General features: G+C 36.3%; 2 protein-coding genes across 2 annotated transcripts; one reads left to right on the forward strand and one right to left on the reverse strand.

The window, feature by feature from the left end:
* Positions 1-158: 158 nt before the first annotated feature.
* LOC140149586 (uncharacterized) lies at positions 159-16,769 on the reverse strand. The gene is made up of 7 exons (XM_072171663.1): positions 16,634-16,769; positions 9,995-10,234; positions 9,538-9,709; positions 8,196-8,389; positions 7,340-7,469; positions 727-923; positions 159-323 (listed from the first exon to the last, which is right to left on the reverse strand). Exons 2-7 carry the CDS (start codon positions 10,229-10,231, stop codon positions 159-161), a joined length of 1,095 nt encoding a protein of 364 aa, XP_072027764.1. The 5' UTR covers positions 10,232-10,234; positions 16,634-16,769.
* A 96-nt stretch (positions 16,770-16,865) lies between these two features.
* LOC140151339 (cytochrome c oxidase assembly protein COX19-like) lies at positions 16,866-24,044 on the forward strand. Its single transcript, XM_072173648.1, has 3 exons — positions 16,866-17,066; positions 21,644-21,755; positions 22,621-24,044. Exons 1-3 carry the CDS (start codon positions 16,988-16,990, stop codon positions 22,697-22,699), a joined length of 270 nt encoding a protein of 89 aa, XP_072029749.1. The 5' UTR covers positions 16,866-16,987; the 3' UTR covers positions 22,700-24,044.
* The last annotated feature ends 2,678 nt before the right edge of the window (positions 24,045-26,722 follow it).

Raw genomic sequence — 26,722 nt, forward strand, 5'->3', positions numbered from 1 at the left:
CCATGCCAATAGAGTGCCTAGTGTAAGCATCTCTCATGATATGACAGCCTAACACAGTACCAAACAGTGTGCTTACCTTACTTGAGCCATGCCAATAGAGTGCCTAGTGTGAGCATCTCTCATGATATGACAGCCTAACACAGTACCAAACAGTGTGCTTACCTTAATTGAGCCATGCCAATAGAGTGCCTAGTGTGAGCATCTCTCATGATATGACAGCCTAACACAGTACCAAACAGTGCAAATAAGTCCACCACTTCTTCTTGTGTTATATCTGCAGGAAGACCCTCCACCTGTAGAACATTGGCTGCTTGAAATAGATCCTGTGCAAACATAAAGGTTTGAAATTATTGATGTGGATTTCAATGTTTCAAATTTCACTAGTCTGTCAGGCAAGTCCACCTCCAAATCTAGTTGCACCTTGAAATGCCTGTAGCCCTGCTAATCAGTGGCATAGCCAGAGGGAAAGGGCCGCTACCACCCCGAAAAGAAGTTTTACCCCTTCTTGTCCTCTTGCTCGATATATCAGATAGTGCATTGAGAAATTTAAGCAGCACAAATCAACTCCCTGAAGATCAATCCATAAAATGCATCAAATATCAGATGTAAACTCTTCTGTACATAAAACAGGTTTCAATGAACTTCAATGGATTTTGATGTTTTCATTATACGTTGAAACTGGGTAACTTGGAATATGTGCAAGAATAAAACTGCCATTTTACTTACTGTTAATGTATCACCTTGTAGGTTACCTCCATCATCTTGTCCCACCAGATCTCCAGCACCAAGAAAATCGTCATTTAGTTCCTTCATCTTTCTTCCCCTCCCTCTTCCTCTTCCTTTACCAATCCTTCTGGTAGCAGAACCATCTCCAGGTGAATTATTGATTTCCTTGGCTAGGTCCTTGAATGTAAATGATTGTCCTGAAATAGAAAACAGAAAGGTTGTTAATGAAATGTATATCAACTTGCACTATTTACTTAATTCCTAGTTAATATTTGGGAAACAATCAAAGCAGATTTTATCAATTCATGCGTGAATTTGCTCAGTCAGTATCATCTTGCAATCGGTTTTATGAGTTCTATGAATTCATTCAGCAGAAAGCGAATACAAAAATAAAACAAGAATTAAAATAATGGTTGTTAGGAGCTTCAACAAGTCATACATGCTCCTTAACATGTATAATACAAATAGACAGTTTATAACAATCTGTGATTCATCATTATGTAGAAACCATGACGATATGTGATACAATAGCTTACAATCAAGCACAATGAGTTGATGTGTTGGAATACTTACACACATGTTCCTAGCTGAGGTACTTGTACTTATATCATGCAGCTTGCTGGTTGGCAGTCTTGAAATACTTATAAGTGGGTTCTAATAATAATGTTGAGCTCACACACTTCACATAGTTTTTAACTGAACATTTTATTATTACCGATGTATTTTCTTCTTTTAAAAGATGATAAACGCAAGAAGTACCTTTCTACAATTACTAGCCAACTTATAACATGATTGAATGCACTTTAGGCTTTTTCATATTTTTGTACAGGAAAGAAGACAAAACAATCTGTAGACATTGTACCTCAGTTGTAAACATATCGTTATGAATTTGGCAGACTTCCGAATTTGGATTTGTCTCTCAGTTACATTCATCTTACGCACAAATTCTCTTGAATTTGAGAAGAGTGGATCGACAAAGCAGTGCTGTACCACTAACTCTGTATCCTGCCCTTTTTCACTCACTTACCATTCACTCGGTCGGACATCCGGGAATATTGTCCCCTTTGCACAAGTGCACGCATAGCAACCAGCTCGAAAAAGGAGAACTGCACATGCGCACACTGGTTTTACAAGGCTATTTCCCCTTTGTGACGTCAGCCGGACCAAGAGAATGCTAATCACCATTAAAAAATTGATACACTGTCATCTGGATCTAAAGTGCTTATCACCTGCTCGCTAATCCAAGAGAATTCAATAAATTCATGTGTAACATGAATTTAAGGTGGCTGTGTACTCTCAGACATACATGTAGTAAAAGTGCAATAACTTTGTAATTATTCGGGTAAAACATATAAAAGTATACATTTTTATGAAGGCAAGACATCAATAAATCTTAATATAAATACAGATTTGGGGTAAAAACAACAATTTTGAAGAAAATCACAAAAAAGTGAGTTTTTGGCAATATTTGTTAGGTACATCATAACAAAAAACACTCTTTCCAAAATATTTTATTTTGTTTTTAGCTCAATCTTGAGGCTCCATTCCAAAAGCGGTTTTTTTTATTTTTTGATATTGGCCTTATTTCTTGAGATATTGACCATATAAGGCATCAAAATGAACTTTTAAAATTCAAAACGCCTATTTGCACAAAATGATGCCCAAAATCGGAAATAGACCAAAATATAAAAAATGAGAAAACCGTTTCTTGAGTCGATCATGCTTTTTACGATGATCATATTTGCTTACCTATAGATGCTGTATTTATTGAGTTATCGTGTACCTAAATCGTCATTTTACCGAGAAAATGAACATTGAAATAATGGCCGTTGAAGTTTAAAGTGGTCACATTTTGCACTTTCATCGAATCTCACAGGAGAATCGACAGTTTTCGTTTTTTGTAACTTATATTACGCGAACATCGGGTAAATCCACAGCCCTTGAGAAGTTTGAGCGAAATCCATTCATAACTTGATATTTAAATCGGGGAAAGAACTTGAAAAACCCACATTTTATCAGCTAAAAGCGGAGCCATTTGACCACTAGGTTTTGTGAAATCAGTGCTTCCGTGATGTTTCCATACGATGCGCCGCGCATGTAGATAAGCGTCGCGTATCGTCAGCGTATTTGTGCGTTAACAAATTGCGCGATACATAACGCGATGAGTTGTTGCGTGCGTGTACCTTGCTGGTACAACAAAGATTTCTTTCCTTTTCAATTTCAAACACGAGTGGATAGTGAAATAAAATCCTTAAAATATTGCAGTTGGAGTTTACAAATCTGGATTTTCATTCCTTGTATTTATAAAAAACATAACAATGTACAAACATATCATAAAAACTCAATTTTGAGAAAGAAACAATGGCTAGAGTACACAGCCGCGTTAACAAAGATGTAATCCAGATACAGCAGTCTGCCAAAGTCATAACGATATTATAGGGACAATCTGAGATTTTCTGTAAGAAATATTGTTGGTAACTGCTATATCAAATGCATCAAGATAAATGGTTAATTTGAGTTCCCAGCATCATCTGCTTACATTTATATGTGACCAATAGTTTCAGCAGCCTCATTTGCAACAAGAATAAAAATATTGCAAACTTTAATCTATACTTTATGTCTACTTTAACATGTATTTTCACTTTTTTGTTTGTTAGATATTGCTCTTAGGCTTGTCATGTGCACATTTTAAAGACAATTAATGCTTGTTTAAATATGTCACATATAAAGCAGTAGTATAACCAGGACTTATATTGGGGGGTGGCAAAGGGAGGAGGCAAGGCAACTTTCAAGGTGCCAAACTTGGCAGAAAATAGTCAAAAATGGATTAAAAAGTACAAAAAAGGCTAAAAATCTTAAATTTTAGGGCATCAAACATTTCACTGGGAGCAAAACTTCTCACAGGGGGAGCTGCCAAACCTTGGTCCCCTAGCTTGGCTATGCCACTGCCATATTACAAATCACATATTGCCCCTTTACAACTTGACACTGCCATATAATCAGAGACTGCCTTTTTAGGTGAGCGAGAGCAATTACTATCTACTACACTCCTTAAATCTGATATAGGAGAGTGATTTTAGCTCTCCTTAGTTGACCATTCTCTCCTTACATTATATTGCAATATGTTCTAAACAGCTCTCATTGAGGGCTCCAGAAGAGCTACTTAATGCTCTCCTACAAATTTCAAAAGACAGTCCATGCATCACAGATTGCCCTTTTACAACTTGATAGGCTTACTGTACTTTTACCACCTTGGTCTGGGGCGGACATTTTAAAAATGAATTTAGAAGAGCAGCAATGACACCACCTGCATTACATTCCAGATGTTAAATCTACATCATATGCAAAATGTGAGGAAAATTGAACGAGGCCATTTTATTTTAGGGCCATTTGTCTATAACTGGTCTTTACATGTAGCCCTATGGAGAGAGTGCCTGTTGAGGGCGCTATAACCCCCATTTTAGGAACAAAAATGTGATTTAAAAAAAATTACCCTGTGCGAATTTTCTAAAATTTTCAGAGTATGTAGTATGAACATGTAGAAGTAGTTGCCCTACCTGCTCTTCTCCAACAAAATAAAAAGTTCTATACCTCAATGATAATGAAACCTAGGTGTTACCTACATTTTAGTTTGTACACTGCTCAGTTTTCTTACAAAAAGAGAAAATGTCAAGTTTTTGTTAATCACATTCCCGTCTCTTATGGGATAAATAAAAACCATTATGCTTCTGATAAAATATCAAAGGGTGAAAAAATGCTTATGAAATAATTAAGTGCTATTACTTTTTAGAGTGTCAGTGTAGCTGAAAGTAAATATGTTACCTGCTACCAGGAAATGAGCATCAAGTCGCAAGTTGGTAGTTTTGAGACTTCCTGACTGCTGCGTTGGTGTTCTTTGTTTCACACACACCTGTTCAAGCCAATAGTACATCTGCATATCCTTTGTGAATGGGGTTACAATGGGTCATTTACAGCTCTAGGAAATACTACTGGCTTGTGCAGATGAGTGGCAAACAAACATCAACTCAGCAGCCAAGATGTCTCGAAATTACCAACTTGCAACTTTTGCTCATTTTGTGGTAGCAGGTCCCATATGTGAGAACAAAAATAAATAAAATGTATTAGTATTATGGAGTTACATGCTGTAAAAAAATAAAGCTTCAAAACATTAGTTGTAGGGAGGAAATAGCACAATGGGGTTTGATGAACATTATAAATTATAATGGCTCAAGATGAATGCAGAGGACTAACCTCAATCAAACCTTATCACCACCACTTCCATGTCTCAAATAAATGGTTCTTTTAACAACCACTCAGACCAAACACACTTATTGAAGTTATTTGTAGTTGTTGTCAATAAATAATATAGTAAAATAAATACTTTTATATACACTTTGAAAGTTTTTCTTTTTACAAGTAATAAAGTATTGCTTTTCTTCCTTTAACTTTGAAAAAGATTTGAGAAAAGCAGTGTATAAAAAGTTTTCCAGTTTATAAAACTTGGCTTTATAGAAACTTAGCAGTTTTTAAGTCCTGCGCTTTTCCTGTTAAAACCCATTTTGTCCTGCTTGAGCTTTAACACTTGCATCAGATCCTTGCTAGATCTTTTGCCCTGTGTATGGAATAGATAAGAAAGAGAGGTATTGGGTATAAGCAACATGCACATTGCATAGCAGTCTTATAAATAATAGCATCACTTCCAGCATAGTTTACATCTAGTTACCTAAAAAACCTGTTCTACAAGCCCGATTGACCCAGACTTTGCATTTTGGGAAATTTGATTTTTTTAAATTGTTTTAGCTGCATGCAATTAAAAACAGCCACCTTGGGGTAAATTGGATTTATTGTGACTGATTTGTTTTCATATCAAAAATTTGTTATATCAGAAAGTTTTAAAAATATTTTTGCACAAAAAGATATTTTAAGGGCTTGGTCACCCACCTTTGCACAGTCCTCAAAGTTAACTTTATAAATCTAATGTACTTTAAGTGATGTAGCTGGGAGGAAAAGCCGACCATCATGAAAACTTTGACCTCTCGTCATGGAATAAGTATATAGAGCACGTAGTGCGATGGAATTGAAACTCAGTTCGTCGACGTGAGGCCAGGCGTTCGTCACGCTTGCAACATGTGGACGTAGATGGCAGCAGCATTTTTCTTTAATTAGCATATTTGTGACGTCATGTTAAAGTAAGTCTCCACAGCACTACGCATATTTTTTACGTAGCTTTTAGTACTATCGTGGTGGCAGCAGCATTTTTCTTTACTTTTCCAAAATGGCCCGCCGGGAGACGCCATTGGACGCCATGTTAGTGAAGGGTAATACACAGGGAAAGCCGACGCTGTCGCCACCTTTTTGTATTGCGCTAGCATATGAGTTGCAACGGCCTGCTCTCGTATTGAATATATACCTGAAGTTTCTCAACAGATCTAAAATATTTAGCATTGGATTGATAAAGGCTACCTAGTTTACCTCGAGGACTGTTAAATGTCAAAAATGTAAATTTTTAATAATATGCCATAAAATTTGTACTATATTGCAAATTTAAAAAAATTCTTGTATTCAGAATGCAATATGGTGTGTCTGATGTGCTTTCAGGTCCCACAAAAATAGTGTGCACCGAGCCCCTAAAATCCAAATATGATGCATTACGTGATGAGCAAATCATCACAAATGAAATACCAATATCATACTACCATTCAGAGTGATCGGGAGATAAAATGTTGACCAGTGATTAAAGTTGGTTCGGCTTATAATTGGCGAAAATTATGCGGTTTTTGTTACTGCCAGAGTAAATAAAGTCAAAACTCAAACTTGTGTAAATTCACATAAGCGTGCACCAGTTATACGCATTATGCAATGCACAACTGCCGTATATGCTACGCCCAACTGCGTGCACGCCATTCTATATTGAATATTAATACACAATTATTTTTTTCGCCAATTATAAGCCGAACAAACTTTAGCGATTGTCAAATCCTACCAGCAAATCAGTCGTTGCTAGTGACTGTGATTTGAATTGCCTTTAAGTTGACTTCAGATCAACTGGCAATGATTTGATGCTATAGGCAGGTTAACAACTTCTAATCGACATCAGCTAGTTACTTTTCAGATAGAGGGAGTAGATGTGGATGCAAATCAACAACAATGATGCTAAAGCTCGCTGCGCCTGTTTAGTACGATGCAGGTGTAAGACTTGATTAAAAACTGCATGGCTACCTTATGATGAATCCAAGGTTAAGGGGTACTACACCCCTGGCTAATTTTGTGCCTATTTTTGCATTTTTCTCAAAAATTACAGCGCATTGGTGACAAGTAAGATATGTATATTATAAGGGCAAGGACTACAAGTACTGCAGTGAAAATTCAGCCACTCAAGGCAAGTAGCTATTGATTTATTGATCAAATATTGGTTTTCCCTCATTTTTGACTGTAACTCCGCAACTGTTGTCTGTGTTGAAATAAAATTCCAGTGCAATAGTTGTAGTCCTTGTCCCTATAATATACATATCTTACTTGTCACTAATGCGCTATAATTATTGAGAAAAATGCAAAAATAGGCACAAAATTGGGCAGGGGTGTAGTACCCCCTTAACTAAATGAAATCTCTTACCAGAAGCAGCAGGTGTCTCATCTTCTCCTAGTATCTCTGGGTCCTCAGCTTGCTGTTTATCTCCTCTAGTGCTGGCTTTTCTGGATTTTTGCGATGGCTTTTTGTACAGGCCAACATCAGAGTGTGATGACTAGAGTAAAGAAAAAGACACAATGTGATGGGGAAAATACCTGGTATTATATTGTTACAAAGTACTTTTTTCTGTGACAATGTTACGGTTAGGTGTGCTATCAAACCCTTGCCAATTTAGGCAGAGCAGTGCTGATCATGCAATGAGTCATTCATTTGAAATGTAAACCATATCCAATGGGTGAAATTTTCTTGTGGGAGAGCTTGTAGGGTACTCCTTGGTTTACATCAACCTCATATACATATTCCCTCGTTTAAATCAATGGAATAACTCTTTTCCATTTACCGAGATGGAAGCAGCAATCTTTATGGACAGTTGGTATTGCTTAAAGATAGATGTTTCTACCATCAAAGATTCAACCTGCTAATGTTTGTTTGGCTTATATAAAGCGGAAATTATTCGGCTTTTGTTACTGTGTGCGTCAATAAAGTCCCAACTCACGTTTGCGTAAATTCACACAAGCGTGCGTCAGTCACGCATTACGCAACACACGACTAGCGTAACCATTGCGTCCAACTGCGTGCATATCATTCTATATCAATACACGGTGTTATGAGTCTTATTTTTTCCGCATTATATAAACTGAACAAACTTTACCAGCTGGTTGAAGCAAGAAATTCTAGGTTATCCGAGATTGAATACTTCTTACATGTGACTTCAAACAAAAGCTGGTCACACCCCATACAGATCAAGATTCTCATGGTAATGATGTCAAGTTCAACTTACATGTACCTTAACCGGCACACGGATGTCGTCATCAAGCAAGGAGGGGAAATCTTCTTTACATCTCACATCTGGGAGTGTCTTCACTGACCCTGACCTGAGCGAGAACACCAATGACCCTTCACCTGGAGCATACATAGCCTTCTCATTAGAATCTCCCTGAGTACCAAGGAATCTTCTCATCAAGGCAGCTTTACCTGAAAACAAAATTATACAAAAATAATTTATGGTGGAGACAGATATGCAATTGCTAGTATTATCATGATTATTGATAAGGTCAAGTTCAAACTACAGTTCAACCTGCCGTTATCCAGACCTCTTTTATACAGATCTCTCTGTTATCAGGCTGTGTGACTTTCATTGAATGCTTTGACACCTTAATTTCATGCTAAAATTCATATTCTTGGGAGAACGGTACTTTGTATTGAAAGAGAAATCAGAATTAAATTAAGAAAATTTAGGAAGATTATATCCACATCACAAATGAGACAGAATTACAATTGCATGTACAGTTCCAAAGATATGGTCATTTTAGTATTGCTCAGAACAAATGAATTACAAAGAAAGTTGAATACTACGGTTAGAAGACAATACTATTATATCATAATACTAATCACGGCGTGTCCGCAGTGCGCTATTGCGGAGTATCAACGGGATTGTGCGCGGAATACAGTGCGCGCATCGGAAAGCATTACAGTGTGACTGACAGGTGCATCTCATCGGACCAATATAGGCCTATTTTCAACACGGAACGGATTCAATACGGAACACATGCATATAGGCCTATTTCAGCAGATTAACGGCCTATATCCACGTCCAGATACTAATTTCGGGTCGTCCAATGTGGTAGCAGGATAGGGCTTGGAAGAGGCGAATGATGGGTTTCCAGATTATGGGTAGGCCTACCGAAGTTGTGTCAAGTTGGGTCTTGATCATTGAGAGACAGATTTCATAGTAGTTTAAAATGTCAGGGCAGGTATGACAAGTAAGATATGTATATTATAGGGGCAAGGACTACAACTACTGTGCTGAAAATTCAGCAACTCAAAGCAAGTAGTTATTGATTTATTGATCAAATATTGATTTTCCCTCATTTTTGACTGTAACTCCACAACTGTTATCTGTGCTGCAATAAAATTTCCAGTGCAGTAGTTGTAGTCCTTGCCCCTATAATATACATATCTTCCTTGTCCCCAATGTGCTATAATTTTTGAGAAAAATGCAAAAATAGGCACAAAATTGAGCAGGGGTGTATAGAACCCCCTTAAAATAATTAATATTGCCAACAAATTATGTGATGGGAAACTCACAATCAACTTTCAAGGATAAGTATATGAGTCTGTACCTTCTTCCAAATCTACTGGTGTCATGAGAACATCTCTTGGGGTTGTTGCTGTTCCGTCTGTCATCGAGGATGGGGCATGCCCAGGTCTGGAGGAGCCATATTTACTAAGAATGCTTCCTCTTCCTATGCTCCTCTTTGGTCCTTGGGTTGTCAGTTGCTGGGCCCTGGACGACTACAAAATAATACATCATTATGTTAAATTCAACATAAGAAAGTATAACAAATATTTACAATGTTTATGATTCCTTTATTCTCAAATGAATGCATCTTAGGCAAAATGTTAGACAGAAACCCATCCACCTATCAAAAGCTGATGGGTGGGAAAATCCTCAACCTGTCTTTTGGACAGGCAGTATTGGACAAGCAATTTAAAAAATGTATCTGAGAAAAAAACCCAGAGGAGCAACTTATTACAGCTATCAAATCATTAAGTGCAGTTATTGATATCCATATTTACCAGCAATCCCTTGTTTTCATAAAAGGCTCTTGGAAGTCTGATCTCACGGGGGTCAGGTTTAGGCCACAGCCCTCTGCCAAGTGATGTCACATACATAGGAGGTGTGGCATCAAACTCTGTCAACTCTTTGGTGTTTCCACTTATCTCTTGATGGACTGCTAACTCCCTGCTGATGTCCAGCTCCATGTTGATATCCTGTGCTGGTGTCATCTTCAAACACTTGTTGAATCTGGCCATTTTCTGTCAATAAAGTAAATTACAAAACAGTATTATGTGAATTTCAAAACTATACCTGATTAAGTTCTACCTCATTTAATCTTGTTCAAGGCGGTCTCTTATATTATGGGTATGGGCCGCCAGCGGATCTCCTCAGCCTATCTGAGGGGTATCAAAAAAAGTTTTAGAAATCGCCCAGAAGTGAAAAGAGCTATATCAATGAAATTTTGTCAGTGCAATCACTGGTCCTTATGTACATTATGGTCCAAAAATGGTCTCATAAGTATGTTTACTTTTTACAGGAGCTAGATGTCATTACCTGCCTATGTAACCGCATAACCAGCAAAATGGAGAAAATTGAGGCATGCAGCATGATTAAGTTCCATTTTAAGGGTTACAGTGCCCAGAAAATCTGTGATGAAATAAAAATTCCTTTTCCAAAAAGCAACAGTGACATATCACAATCACCACCGAAGATTACTTTCATTTCATCATCAATTTTCTAGGCACTGCAACCTTTCAAAAGCAGGATCTTAATAACGCTGCTTGCCTCAATTTTCTCAATCTTGCAGTTTATGCGCAGTATCGGTAACTGGGGTAGCAGGTTATTGGCATCTAGTGCCACCTGTAAACATACTTATGAGACCATTTTTGCACCTTAATGTACATAAGGACCAGTGATTGCACTGACAAAATTTCATTGATATAGCTCTTTCACTTCTGGGCGATTTCTAAAAATTTTTGATACCCCCTCGTATTATCAAAGGCTACTCACAATCAAGGTGGGATGGGCGGCTTTCGCTAGTTGTGATGGAGAGGGTCAAATGGCAAATGATAATCTGATCTCACCATTAGCACTGCCAGCTTTCCAGGGTCAGTTTTAAGAACCACACTAGTTTTTTTTCTTTGTGGAAGTTATGTAGTTCATTCATACAAATGAGACAATAAATTAATTGGGTAAACATGTACAACAAACTGACGAACATGTGAGCTTTGCTATTGTGGTACATGATTGGATGACTACTAACAGGCATGTCTACTAAAAATTGGAAGTACCTTTAAATTTATTCAGACCTAACTTATTGGCTGGGAATTGATGAAAGAAACATTTTGGCATTTAAATAATCTTAATCGGACATTCCATTGGTGGAACCTCAAGCATGATCCTAGATCCTGCCATGGAAAATATGTTCTGTCTGAGGTCCAGATGCACCCACCATCCACCAAGTTTGAGGAACGTGCGACCCCTAGTCTCCAAGAAAATAGGCGGAAAACGGTTTTTACTAATTTGACCTCAGATGACCTCTGGGTGACCTTGACCCACTAATCAATACAAACTTGTTCTGTCCTAGGTCAAGATGCACCTACCCACCAAGTTTCATGCCCATATCACAGTTTTTACTAATTTGACCCCTAGATGACCTTGACCTGAATCAATACAAACTTGTTCTGTCCCGGGTCAAGACGCACCCACCCGTCAAGTTTGAGGAACGTGCGACCCCAGTCTCCGAAAAAACAGTTTTTACTAATTTGACCCCTGGATGACCTTGGGTGACCTTGACCCACTAACCAAAGTTACAAACGATTTCAAGACTTTGTACGAAGCTTTGTAAAAGTTTAGCGAAAAGGACCCCCAGTTGAAATAAACTCCTTTTCATTTTTTTTCATTCCTTAAAAAACCATATACATTGTACCATTCCCATGGCCATACCGCACTACCAGTAACTCACGACACAGCCACATTCATACTCATTATTATAATAAAACTTTGAAATCCTAGTATCCTTTTTAGTATTGCCAGCTGTTGAAAATAATAATGACCCTATGGTGAGGAAGGAACAATTACAACTGAACTACATGTAAGACCATGTTTCGGGCTAAACAGAGCTGAGAGCATAACTTTTTTAAGGCTTAAAGCTTCCCTTTCATTTACATGAATACTGATACTGATTTACTGCATGTATACGTCGAACAACTGAATACATGCACAACGTACGGACCAATATATTTTTGTAAACATTTTAGGCCTATAACAAAATGTATATTTTCGTACAATTGTACAACTATCGTTTCTACCCTATGACCTATAAAAGTTACCTGTTATCAAAGTGTCGCATAAAAACTGGTCATCGTGAGGAATCTTTGATGCTGAAAAGTCACGATATTCACGCAGGGACAGGCCGAAAACCTTACCTCGATCGTAAAATCCAGCCCATGCATGTCATAAATAATTCATTATTGTATTGTGTAAATGTCACTGATTGTGTCGACGTATTGTTATTGCACCTGTTACAGCAGAAGTCATGCTGAATTTCAGTTTCAGTTTTCAGTTTCAGTTTTATTTACCAAATGAATCATATTTCAAAACAAACGGTATTACAATGGAGGGATGACCAAAAAAGAGCACAAGGCTCGTACAAGTTTGGCCACCCTGAAAGAAATTTATAAGAGAACTACTAATACTTAAATACTACGTGCAAAGACGACAGACATTATGAAGCGACAAAACTACAATGTGCAAAGCGAGACAGGACAGCACAGGTGAGACAGACAAATATGTTGGCAATACGATATAATCAAGATAATAAAAAGATGGTTACGAGACTCAAAGTCACGAGAATCATTGATTGGAAATCAACATGATCTATAAATAGAACCCCGAGCAATCTAATTACAACTCATATTGGGATACAAGATAATCTTTATACAGGTTACTAAAACATTTAATGGTGTTACAGTTACGAATATTGAGATCAATAACATTCCAACTTAATGGGCCCTGTCTTTTAATTGTGTTATTTGCAAGATCTGTTCTGAAGTTGCGAGGTCTATACAATTCAGCTGACCTAGTTCCATAAGAATGGAAGGTATTACTCTTCTTAAAATAATCAGTGAAAATATTTGGGAGTAAACTACTTTTGAACTTATACATAAAGAGGGAAATTTGATGTTTGTGAATATCATAAACGGTTAGTGTATTTAATCTCTTAAACAAAGGTAGTGTGTGTGCAAGGTAATGTGAGTTGGTGCATAAACGGACAATTTTCTTTTGTTTGAGATGAATAGATTGTAAATTGCAATTATTCTTGTCGGCCCAAATAATATTACAATATTGAATATGTGGTAAAACCAAACTAGAATAAAGAGAAAATAATGTTGAGCCAGAAAGTATGTGTTTAAGGCGATAAAGAATACCTGAATATTTGAAACAATATTTGTAATATAAGTGTTATGTTGATGCCATGTTAGAGAATCATCAAGAATTATCCCGAGAAATTTTGTGTGAGAGACCCTTGAGATAGGTTTGTTTTCAATATTGATTGAAATAGTGTCAGGATACGTAATCGTGTGTTGTGTTTGTTTTAAATAACATATATGTGGTCTTTTTAATATTAAGGGAAAGTTTGTTTACTTTAAGCCATGTGGAAATTTTTGCAAGTTCAATATTAGCTGAATGTATAAGGTGTTGGAGATTTTTATGTGAAGCCAATAAATTAGTGTCATCAGCATAAATGACAAATGAGAAAAATTTACTTGAGAACACAATGTCATTTATATATAGAATGAATAATAAGGGTCCTAAGATTGAGCCCTGTGGAACTCCACAACTTGTATTCAAATGAATTGAGTTACTGACGATTAAAGTTAACGAACTGGGATCTATCAGTAAGGTAACTCCTGAACCAATCGAAGGCATTCCCACGAATACCGTAGTGAGCGAGTTTTGAGAACAGAATATCATGGTTAACCGTGTCGAATGCCTTGAGAGGTCCAGGAAGATACCAAGGCGTGATTTTTGTTATCGAGATCGTTAACAATTTTATTGTAGACTTCCATGATGGCCATACATGTGGAACGGTTAGAACGAAAGCCAAATTGTGAGTTATGAAGTAGATTAAATCGGGAAATAAAATTGTACAACCTCTTGTGGACCAGACGCTCAAGAATTTTTGAAAAAGCAGGAAGAACTGAAATTGGTCTATAATTGGAAGAATCGTGGCGATCACCATCTTTAAATAGGTAGTTCAGTGTGGTCACTGAATTGGTTGACAAGGTCATCCACTGATTGCACAGTGAGCATGGCACAGTAAACATGGAAACCAGTGTTGCCATATAGTGAGTGCATAGTTCTATAAATGCTCTGTTATTGGTACTATAGTCTGGTTTTGTGCTGAAAGCAATTAATTTTTTAAGTAGAGTATGTCAAGATGAATAACTGTATCAACCTGCATCAAAATCGGCGCAGTGGTTGGAAAGTTACAGTTTCTTGAAAATTTAGGACTGAATTTTTATAATGATGGTTTCAAGCAATATTTATGCATGTTAGTATCAATATACATGCCTATAAAGTTGTTCTAAATCCACATTTTCAAAGAAATTCCCCTGCAGCAAGGCTCCAATAATCAAAGAAAACCCTTTACATCAAGGAAATTTGGGCTTCATATAAGGAAAACCAACGTACAGTGTTGCCAGTTTTCATGCTCACTGAACACTAATTAATGCAATTTTAGACCTTTTTAATGAATTTAATCACATTTTCTAAATGTTTTTTGTTACTTTGATGATTTCTTTGTGTGTCAGTCACTTTAAAGCATCATTTCATTTATTAATTGATCAAAAATCACAATTCCTACTGCAAAAATTAATTAAAATTGTTAATTAATTACTAATTATGCAAATTAGCGACTATTTCCTCAAAATAATTGATCGGAAAATTGCTACAACTTATGTTCTTATGAAAACAAATGTGGGATAGTTTAAAGAAGATAATTGTAAAATTATTATAGAAAAACAATTTTTTAATGAAATTATGATGGTGCCATGCCAAAATAAAGACTATAATAAGAAATAGGTTCCTAAAACGTTCAAATTTTTTGCCAAGTTATCCCGACAAAACAAGCCATAGCTCGAAAACCGGTTGGCCTTTTGAAAAATTCAAAAGCATTTTCATGCTGAATTTATGTTCTATCCAATAATGTACATTATTCTTCATTATAACACTGTTTTAAATATTGCCTGAATTGCCTACTTTAAAAATGGGAACAACTTTAGCGATCTTGAGTTGGTGGGGAACAAAACCAGAAGACAGGGATAAATTAAAAATATGGACAAGAATTTATACTCGATCGCTGGATCACCATGTGAATTCGCTTATTAAAAAAAAAAACCTCTACGACCAGGTTGTATAAGCATCAAGCACGCTGACTGGCTTAGCAAATATCCAATTATTTTTGTAAACCAATCAGGTTAGACGTACTTTACTGGCGGGTCACATTAATTCATACCGTAAAAGGCCGTCGCCTTCATTGATTGGCTAACGATTGCGATGAATGGTGTTTGCAACCAATCACAAAACGGGTTACAAATAAATAAGGCGCCCATCGGAAATTTTGTGTGACGTCATGCCACGAGGTAGCCGGAGGCTTCGCTTTTCTGCTAGCTTTAAAAGCGAAGCGAGTGGTATAAAGTCAGTTTCACAGCTGTGATTTATGGAGCATATCATAAAATCTCTGAGCACATACACAGCGGATTTGACAGATAAAAATGACATTTGCAATTCTGAGCAACGGGATTCCATGAAATTGAAGATTATGTAAGTTATTCTACAGGATCGGTAATAATTAACAATAACATAGGTATCCCAGGCAAACCTTAGTTAACACATTTGATAGTCAGCGAAATTCGCCGAGACCGGGGAAAAACTCAATGCATATTTACATAGAAATTTGAATTTTTTTCGAGAATAGGTTGGTGAAGGAAACCTACATAAATATGTTTTCTATACTTCACTTGACCCAAATATATGATTATTTATGGTGATAATCAAGTCGCACATGGAATTTTAGAGGGATTTTGATAGCAGTTCCATTAAAAAAAGCTGCTATCGCCATGAGACTAAGATCTAGAAACACCCCTAAATGCCGTTTTGGGGAATTTTGCTAGCTGAATCTTTTTGATGAAAGTCAATCTTTGACAAGATGTAACTTTGCTGCGGAAAGTGCTATGAAAAAAAGGTTTTCAGTGTTTGCTTTGTTTACTCAAGGGCTTTATTTTGATATATAAAATGATGCAGTTTGATGGCAAATTTGAATTCACCTAGCATAGCCTAAATAACAGCTGGTCTGCAGTATTTGAAGTGCATATTGAAGTTTGTAAGTTTGTGACTTCGTACGTTATGTGCAATAGATATTACAGGAAGCTTAAATTGGCACGCTTTCCTGCAATTTGTCTGTCGCTTACGAAAGTTATTGGGAGTTCAGGGCACGTCACACCGAGTGTGACGTGACCTCGCTGGGCATATACTGCATAGTGCATGTACATGTGTACTGTCAATCATCCAATTCATGAACATATGTCATATCTATTATTCAACATCCACATTTCAACAAACTTTATAAAATTTTAATGCAATTGTCTTCTTACCGAGCCGTGCACTTCTACCGTAAAATATAAGAGGAAACCTTGCTGACTTTATTTCAATTTTCATGCATTACAATTTTTGTTTAAAAAAAATCCATGCGCCGATTGTGTATACAAAGCTTTCTTTACCACTCGAGTTGATACACGGTCTCTGATTGGAGTATTCTTTTACCAATTACATATCACAACCAATCAATTAATTCGTAGAACAATTCTTGATTGATGTCAAAGGTCGTTGCCTATTCTCAGCTCTGAATAGCAGAAACTACGGGAAAGTCAACAACTTGAAGAAGTTCGAAGTAAGCTTATATAATTTTGTATTTTTGGCTTTTGGGAAAACCAAAGACTCTATGAAGAATGGCTGGAGCATATAACATGCAGCAACGATTCAACCCATCAGCTCCCGATAGAGGAAGCTTTCCACTAGATCATGAAGGTATATATTTTTAATATCATAATTTTTTAATTAGCCTGGCTATCCAGCATGATCCAGGCTTGTGCAATTTTATTGTATGAGCTTGGAACGGTCTATGGATTTCCCATGGGTTAGCATGTGTCTCTCACGGACCAAGCTGGGCAAACAAACAAACAGTTAACAGAGGGCGAGATGGCCGAGCGGTTAAGGCGGTGCGCTGCCGGCCGGGAGAATACAATTGGCAAGAGTTCGAGCCTTGAGCTTGCCGTGAAAATTCGGCGTTTCTTTACCTATTAAGGTGGCTGTGTACTCTCAGACATGCATGTAGTAAAAGTGCAATAACTTTGTAATTATTCGCATAAGACATATAAAAGTATACATTTTTATAAAGGCAAGACATCAATAAATCTTAATATAAATACAGATTTGGGGTAAAAACAACAATTATGAAGAAAATCACAAAAAGTGAGTTTTTGGCAATATTTGTTAGGTACATCATAACAAAAAACACTCTTTCCAAAATATTTTATTTTGTTTTTAGCTCAATCTTGAGGCTCCATTCCAAAAACGTTTTTTTTATAGTTTTTTGATATTGGCCTTTAATAGTTTTTGAGATATTGACCATATAAGGCATCAAATTGAACTTTTTAAAATTCACAAACGCCTATTTGCACAAAATGATGCCTAAAATCGGAAATAGACCAAAATATAAAAAATGAGAAAACCGTTTCTTGAGTCGATCATGCTTTTACGATGATCATATTTGCTTACCTATAGATGCTGTATTTATTGAGTTATCGTGTACCTAAATCGTCATTTTACCGAGAAAATGAACATTGAAATAATGGCCGTTAAAGTTTAAAGTGGTCACATTTTGCCCTTTCATCGAATCTCACAGGAGAATGTGGCAGTTTTCGTTTTTCTACCTTATATTATGTGAACATCGGGTAAATCCACAGCCCGTTGAGAAGTTTGAGCGAAATCCATTCATAACTTGATATTCAAATCGAGGAAAAGAACTTGAAAAACCCACATTTTATCAGCTAAAACGGAGCCATTTGACCACTTGAAATTAGTGTTTCCAAAGGATGCGCCACGCATGCAGATAAGCGTCAGCGTATGCGTAAGCGTATCTGTGCGTTAACAAATTGCGCGATACATGGCAGCGATGCGTTGTTGCGCTGGTGTCAACCCGCTGATACAACAAAGGTTTCTCTCTTTTAAAATTGCAAACACGAATGAAATAGTGAAATAAAATCCATAAAATAGCGCAGTTGGAGTTTATAAATCTGGATTTTCTTTCCTTGTATTTATAAAAAACATAACAAAGTAACAAATATCAAAAAAGCTCAATTTTGCGAAAGAAACAACGTCTTGAGTACACAGCCGCGTTAAATGGGGTTTTATTCTTACATGTTATAGCTGCCTTGTGGAAGTACAGTGTTATAACCCTAACCCGCCAAGAAGGCAGCTATTACAATAACATGCAAAAATAAAAACCCTAAAGTAAAGAAATGCAGAAAATTCTCTTCCCTCCTAAAAAGTTCCTATGGTCAGGAATCCTTCAATTAAGTTTAGTTCCATCACAGAATTCAATTTAATTGTAGAATTTCTTCTTGCCCCCATACACTGCTTAGCACGTGCAGATATAAGTAGTGTATGTGCGACGTCCGTGGTTCGGAAGTCACGTAAAGCCGTTGGTCCTGTGTTCGTGTTCAGGAGGATTCATCCCTGTGCACGTTAAAAGTGTCAGAGCTATTCGAAAAGAGAAGGGGGACCATCCCCGGTTCCGATATCTGCACCCAATCCTAGGTTCCAGGATAAGTTGGTGAAATACAGTATATCTGGCAATGCTGACTATTTCATTCACTCAGTCAGACCTAGCTGCAGGCAATTTCTATGTTTGAACCGGGCATTTTCTAGCTGAACTACAAATTCATCCAAAGGTAACCAAAGGTTTGGGGATCGCATTTTTAACTACCGTATCACTGAATGTTTCGGAGTTGAAGTCCACTAAAAAGTAGACCATTTCGGGAGCTGTATTTGCCTGGTGTATGTCACATTTTGAACAATGAGTGAAAAGCAACCTAATTTGCTGAAAAGATATAGTTTTGCCATCAGTACAGTCACAGCCAGTTTTAGTACTGTAACGCGCAGGGGGTCTTAGTTAGGATGGAATTAATAAAGTAAAATGCTGCCACCACCACCTAACTTGGAATTCCCCGGACCGAACTAGGGCTGAACAAATCAATGAAATGGACCCGTTTGAACACAATATATGGTCACCTGTCAACCTAAGTCAAACACGTAAATGACTTATTTCCACACATAATCTTAAATCTGTCAAACATTTTAATAATATTAATGCTACCAACTTTTGACCTGGCAATATTCACAGTCACAATGCAATGGCTTTTGACCTGACAATATTCACAGTCACAATGACTTTTGACCTGACAATATTCAGTCACAATGGAATGTATATGGCCCAGTATCATCACCTCTTACTAATTAATGTTCATTATTAAGTGTTCACAACTTCATGTAAGTTTCAGACTTCACTTGACTTTGCTTGACTTGACTTTGCTTGACTTTGCTCCTGGTTTATAAACTCCTGACTTCCTGACGGCCTGTAATGTATCAAGAACACAGTACCAGAATACAAATTACACACTCAAAAGATGACCCAGTAGGACATGGTTAACACTTACAATACTTGAAGATACACACATGGAATCTTACACTTTGTAACATTATTTCCATACCATCACTTTCCTTTAAAAGGTCATTGAGCTTACTAGCAATCAATTTTCATACACATCTCAGGTCGTTATCTTGAATACACAACTAACATTATGAACTTTGCATGCAATGAATATTTATGAAAGGTCTGAACAGCATTAGGCATGGTTTAATTGGTTTTACCAAAACAACATCAACATAGAACAATCTTTGATCTATTTTCAACTATGAAGTCTTAAATACTACAAAACATACACAGGTACAATGTATTAGCACTTGTATAAACAATGGATTTATCTTAAAACATGACACTTGCACTTTGTTTATACGCTTTTGAATTCATTTTCTGTCGCATGAGACTGACGCATGTGCACACCATAAAGCTACCGCAGTGCAAGTTACCTTCGATTATTTGAAGTCAGCACTACAAAGGGAGAAAGAAAGAAAGACAAAGAAATGCACTCATTTTGCCATCCAGTCTCGCTCATAGACAACATGTGTAAAGTTATGAAATTCACAGAGCTTGTGTGTTAAACCAATGGGCATTCCGAATTTAGGTGTTTTCATAATTATCCAAACTACAATCTCTATCTGACCAACCCGACTTCTAAATCAATGTCCTACATACATTTAAATCATATAAACAGTGATTAAAGATCATTCGTGCCATAAGTACTCATGCCAACACAGCTAACCTGTCAAAATGCTCATCACCAAATTAAGGTAGCAGAATTTTGAAGCTTGGACATGCATGTTTATTTTACAAAATGACCAGTCGTACTGCAAAGCTTATTTCACCACAAAGGATTAAGTCCTTCAAATCTATCATTTATCTACATGATAGAGAATACTTCTTACACTCTTACCACTTATTCCCGGCAAGATAATATCATCACAATCAGAAAATCTGCAATCCATTTGACACTCGTAGCTTGTCAAGTTTGTTTACAAACACCCGCATGGTTCCTTTCATACAAAAGCTGCCTTCAACGTCATAACTTTTGTGCTCACGGCAGCACATCAAACTTTTAATCAAACATCGCTGGGTGGTGCAATGCCAAAAATGTAAACAGACTTTCTTTGATCTTGCAATATTGAACCAAGTTCTAAAATACTTAATATTACATGTACTATTCGACACCAAGCTTCTGATAATGTACCATTTTAAAGAAGAATTGGCTTCATAATCGGTAATAAAATACACTCGTCTCTTGGCAGGTTTGGGTTGCCAGTTCAAAGTTTCTTCTGAATCTTAAATGTTGTAACTGAAATCGCAAGTACATCAGTTTCACCGGGAGAGTTTTAGAATGACAAGAAAAAGGCAAAAGAACCACACCAAATTTATGAATTAAATTAACTACCCACTTTAAAGGGGCATTTCGTGATCCGCAGCCTCATCCCCCCACCCTTCCAAAAAAAAGTCGAGACTTTTACACCACTGGACACCTCTGGCTTCACAACGCTTATGTACCAAATATTTCTCGCAGATTAATTCGTTTAGCAAAAACATCGCCAAATCTGACAACACATTGTCTATGGAGCAGTGCAATACACACAATCATGCATAACTCGCAAACGCAAAATCGGAATCAACTGAAATTTTGGAAATAAGCTTTTTTCGTGGATATCTACTGAAAAATGTCATAAAAAGAGGATGCTAGGATCACGAAATCCTCCTTTAAGTGAAACAAAAGCAACTCTCCAGATAGATCTGATGATTTCTGATTTTTGTTACAGTACACAACCAAATGGTTGTGTAATCTGTGAGACGGTGACATCTGACATGACTGTATTGTCAATGACTCCGGCAATGACTTTACCCCATAATTCATGAATTATTATTTGTACCTTTTCAGGTGAATGCAAGAAATTTAAACAATTATTTATGACATGTCTCGCTGAAAACAAAGGACGACATAATCCGTGCAGAGTACAGGCTAAGGAGTATCTGGAATGCAGAATGGACAAGTAAGTTAATAGTGTACCAGGACTCCAAAGACTTCAGGGGGTACTACACCCTGCCCAATTTTGTGCCTATTTTGCATTTTTCTCAAAAATTATAGTGCATTGGTGACAAGTAAAATATGTATATTTTAGGGGCAAGGATTGCAACTACTGCACTGGAAATTTTATTTCAGCACATACAACAGTTGTGGAGTTACAGTCAAAGCTGATAAAATGAGGGAAAACCAATAGTTAATCAATAAATCAATAACTACTTGACTTGAGTTGCTGAATTTTCAGTGCAGTAGTTGTTGTCTTTGCCCCTATAATATACATATCTTACCTGTCACCAATGCGCTATAATTTTTGAGAAAAATGCAAAAATAGGCATAAAATTGGCCAGGGGTGTAGTACCCCCTTAATATCGATCTTACAAATTACTTCATAAGGGACTACTTGTGGTACTGGTACTGGTAGATCAATCGTAAGATTGATTGTGAGTGTGAGGCTCTGTGACATTTACAGTAGCAAGTTTAATTCATAGTACATGTGTATTTAAACATTGTTCATTTCAGGTAGGTTCTGACAGGATTAGGCAAAACAAAAGAAACACAAGACCAGAAATATAATTCATTATCCGACAGAAAATCATTATTTTAACTAATGATGATAATTTGATCTTATAAGCAACTGAAATGCAAATTTTGTGATATTTTGTGGGATAAGAAAGAAAAAAAAATCAAGTCAATTACATGTACGGTATATAAAAATATTTTAGGCACTCAAATATGCATATTGTAAAAGATACCACACATGGTGGCTGGTTCCTGTGTTCCTTTTGTATCATTTAATAATTGTTATTATTTTTCCATTTTTGTACTTCTTACAGGGAACTGATGACAAGGGAACCACTGAATAAGCTTGGATTTTCTGATTTGGAAAACAAAGAGCAACAGAAATCAACATGACAGTAATATGATGGCAATTCTTACTTGGACACTGCAAGGGAAAGAACCCACTTTGACAGTGTGATTAGGAGAGACTGTCATGTGATCAGACACTGATCTATACATGTACCAGCATGAAAATCAATGGTGTGACATAGGCAAGGTCTTCACATACCGTATATTCAGTAACATTAGAATGATCCAAGAAACCAGAAGTGCAATTTTGATGCATGTGTTGTTCCATACAGTTTGTAAACTGTGAAATGAGAAGTCCTGCAAGATGAAAACCTAAATACATTTAAATTCAACCAAATTAATGACGCAACCATTCAAGTAGATATATTTAGTATTCAACAACTCTTTCTATACCTTTGTACAGGAGCCAAGTATTGTTAATCTGTGATGAATCCACAGTCCAGTAGCGTATACGCGAACGCAAGGTTACGTGTGTGTACACAACTACACATGGAACTTTGAGTAAACACTGTCTTGATTAATGTTGGAAGTAGCAGAATAAACATTACCGCTTTATTCTTTTGTTTTATCGCTGATATCAACAGAGAAATCACCGATCTTCTTGTAAGGTTGAGTTGTAATGACAAACGGACATTCCTAATGAAAGAATCATGTGAATTAGACGATCTTTAGCTTGTTTTTGTTTGAATCCGGATTCGGCTTTTGGTAAATTACTTTGCGCATGCATTATTTTTTTAATTGGAGAACAAGGGATCAATGCTTTACCTATAGAGGGCAGCATATCAATTTTTAACGGTTATCATCATCGACCGTACTGTGATGCACTGTTAGCTAACCCTGTATGTCGCCTTCTTTTGATTTCTTATTATGCTGTTATTATCTGATCGCCGTTAAAAATTGACATGCTGCCCTTTTATTATGTAAAGCATTGATCCCTTTTTCTCAAATAAGAAATAATGAATTTACCAAAAGCCGAAGCCAAATTTGTTTATAAGAATTGATTTGCAAATTCTTTCCAAAATTCTAGCCTAAATCCTCCACGATGCAAACTATGCTGTATTTGAGTCCAATTTGCATGTCAAACAATTTGCCACCATTTTTGTTAAAACAGCATTTCAGGTTTGACCCAATATGGAGCTCAATTGACCTTTAACAACTTTAGAAAATTCTGTTGCAGAATTGCAGATAGATCAAACGTTACTTTTTGTGAATCCCATAGCCTGCAGGTATCTTTCGTGTTCTTTTGTGAGCAATATAAAATTAAGACTCCTGAAACTGGACTGCTTGGGTAATTGTATCATCCAGTGAAGTTATTTTCTCATACTTCAGGCTTCAGCTCACACTAAGTATGCCAAAAATAATAAAAACAGTTTAGTTTGGTAAGGCATAAGGTACATGTATACATGTACACAGGGGCTATTTTTAGTAACATTTCTTGAAAATAGCCTGATAATGAAAAAAAAAAAAAAAAAATTGGAGCCCTGCTTGACAACATGTAATAATGTAAATAAAAACAAACTCTTTGATAAAATTAGTCTTAGTTGCATGATTTATTATGTCGTATCACAAATATTATTGGCTGTATATAAAATATAACTTTCTCAAAACATAATGAATGTAGTACATTTAAGCTTCTATAATACTTTGCAGTTGATAGGAATTGATATACATGGGATTACAAATTCTCATCTAGGAAGAATACCTACCTATAGTTTGATCAGCTCATAATCGATGGGCCTTATAACATCACAGATTAATATCAATACATTTCATTTTGAGAGTTGTCTCTTGACCTCTCGCCAGATGTATCACAAATTATTCCTATACTCTACCTACTTTATTTAGCACACAAAATAGATCAGATAGGCCCACTATATCACTCTTAACGCTGGCCTAATTTTCGGCGTGGTGGTAAAAGCCTAACAATACCCGCCGATTACGAGCTGATCAAAGTATAGCAAACACATTCAATAATTTCAAAGTTATTTTTGGTTTATGTCAAAATGTTATAACCTGATATAAAGGTCATGAAGACATTTAAAAACATTTTGTAAGAAAAAAAACATGTTTAACAAAATTATTTTGTCAAGAAAAACTGATTTTTATCTCCATATTTTGATGTGAAGATGCACATGCTCATCAGGAGAAATAATATGTGGTGATGGAGTTAACCTTGAACGATCTAAGATGACTTTGGGTCAAACCTAGTGATTGATGTCAGATCAGGAGACCCCACCATAACTCACTGTGACCAGGGCCTTGATATTCCATCACTTTACCCTGCACTGATTTCACCTAAGGTTATCTCACATCAATTTTAAGGTCAACGCCATCACAACATCAAAAGACAAATTACATCTAAATTTATTTTTGAGCTGAATGACTGTTTAACTTTTAAGCTGTATGCTACAATGTTTTGCAGCAAAAAAAGCTTTATATAACCTGATATCTAACATTATCTTGCCAATTTAACAGAATTGCTGTTTGCTGGATAGCTCACAACTGCAACTCAAAATATAAAATGACAAAGGTCTTGTTTAAGCAATTAAAATGTGCACACCAACATTGGGTGAAGAAATTGACAAAATCACCATAAATATTGAATTTTAGGCTTGTCTGGAGCTTCCAAGCAATGTTGGCAATTATTTCTGTTAACACTGATTATAATTGATATGGCTTAAGGTGATAAATTTTGTGAGTAATTTTGCATTTTTCTCAAAAAAGAACTACACACTGATAACAAAAATTATGTATATTATAGGGGCAAGGAATTCAATTATTTCACTGAAATTTCAGTGATTCAAGACAAGTGGTTCATTATAATTATATGTTAAGAAATGAGGTACATTCTAGCGGTACCTCTTTTCTTTGAAATTTCAGTGATTCAAGACAAGTGGTTCATTATATATGTTAAGAAATTAGGTACATTCTAGTGGTACCTCTTTTCTTACCATAAATAACGTACCGCTTATCTTGAGTCACTGAAATTCCAGTGTAGTAACTGGATTCCTTGCCTCTATAATATACATAACTTTTGTTACCAGTGTGTTATTATTTTTTAAGAAAAATGCAAAAATAGTCACAAATTTATCAAGGGGTGTAGTACCACCTTAGAGCTGTGCAACCCGATTAGGTCAAAAAAACCTGTTTGTCTCAAAGCTTGTGCGTACATTTGTAAAATCGCAAGATTTGAAAAAAAAAAGAAATGCAGAAATTTTCTTTCTTAAAAAAAAAAATTATAGTTTTTTCTGAAAAAATTTGGGCAAAATATCATAAAAATACCAAGTCGGGAATAAAAAAAAATTGCATTTTGCATTTCTTATCAAACAACTTTGAGCTTTGAGACCAACTTTTTTTTTTTGCCTTACAAGCCTCATCCCCACTTCACCCTATCAACAAGATGCAGATATTAGTATTGGGTGAAAGCTCATATCAGAAATACAAAGAGAAATGGACACCACCCTGGAAGTCATGTACTGTTCTACAGGAAACTGTGATACACATTTTTGCTTCTATAATCCAAACTCAAAACTTTGAATAAGAATGTTTGGGTGATGGGCCACAATGTTAGGTAGAAAACAAGTGTTACAATTAACCCACCCACCTGTTAAGTTGTACGTCCTACAATTCATTTCCTTGTTCACCAGTGCCTTAAAGGCAGGTTTGCCTGTCACAGGAATAAATTGCCCATCCTAATTTACCCTTGGAAACACTAGTTGACCAAAACTGTACAACCTATTCACTGTAGAAGTAGTGATGTAACAGGATTTATTACCATAGCGATAGGTGAAAACAATTTTTGAATGTTTTGCCCTGCACTAGATGTACGCTGTAAATCTGTATCGCACCACTGATTATCAAAGAATAGGCATAAAGACTTGGATCGTAATTCTAAGGAAATTTCACATTATGCAGCGTCCATGTCGCACCTGTATGATCAGTGTCTTATTCAACATCCATGACGGCACATAACGCAGGCATGACAGGTGATTAGTGCAGCCTACTGACAGTGCTGGGCAATACATTCAAAAATTGTTTTCACCTATTAATATGATCCTGTTACATTGT

The sequence above is a fragment of the Amphiura filiformis genome, chromosome 4, assembly GCF_039555335.1.
Source record: "Amphiura filiformis chromosome 4, Afil_fr2py, whole genome shotgun sequence".
Taxonomy (NCBI): domain Eukaryota; kingdom Metazoa; phylum Echinodermata; class Ophiuroidea; order Amphilepidida; family Amphiuridae; genus Amphiura; species Amphiura filiformis.

What these genes read in the sequence shown, in the direction of transcription:
- LOC140151339 (XM_072173648.1), top strand. Translation starts at nt 16,988, where the DNA reads ATGGCTGGAGCATATAACATGCAGCAACGATTCAACCCATCAGCTCCC. An exon ending in CTTTCCACTAGATCATGAAG is followed by an intron (nt 17,067 to 21,643) that starts GTATATATTTTT and finishes GTACCTTTTCAG; the next exon opens with GTGAATGCAAGAAATTTAAA. An exon ending in CTGGAATGCAGAATGGACAA is followed by an intron (nt 21,756 to 22,620) that starts GTAAGTTAATAG and finishes TACTTCTTACAG; the next exon opens with GGAACTGATGACAAGGGAAC.
- LOC140149586 (XM_072171663.1), bottom strand. Translation starts at nt 10,231, where the DNA reads ATGGCCAGATTCAACAAGTGTTTGAAGATGACACCAGCACAGGATATC. An exon ending in ATGAAAACAAGGGATTGCTG is followed by an intron (nt 9,710 to 9,994) that starts GTAAATATGGAT and finishes ATTATTTTGTAG; the next exon opens with TCGTCCAGGGCCCAGCAACT. An exon ending in TGAGACACCTGCTGCTTCTG is followed by an intron (nt 924 to 7,339) that starts GTAAGAGATTTC and finishes TTTCTATTTCAG; the next exon opens with GACAATCATTTACATTCAAG.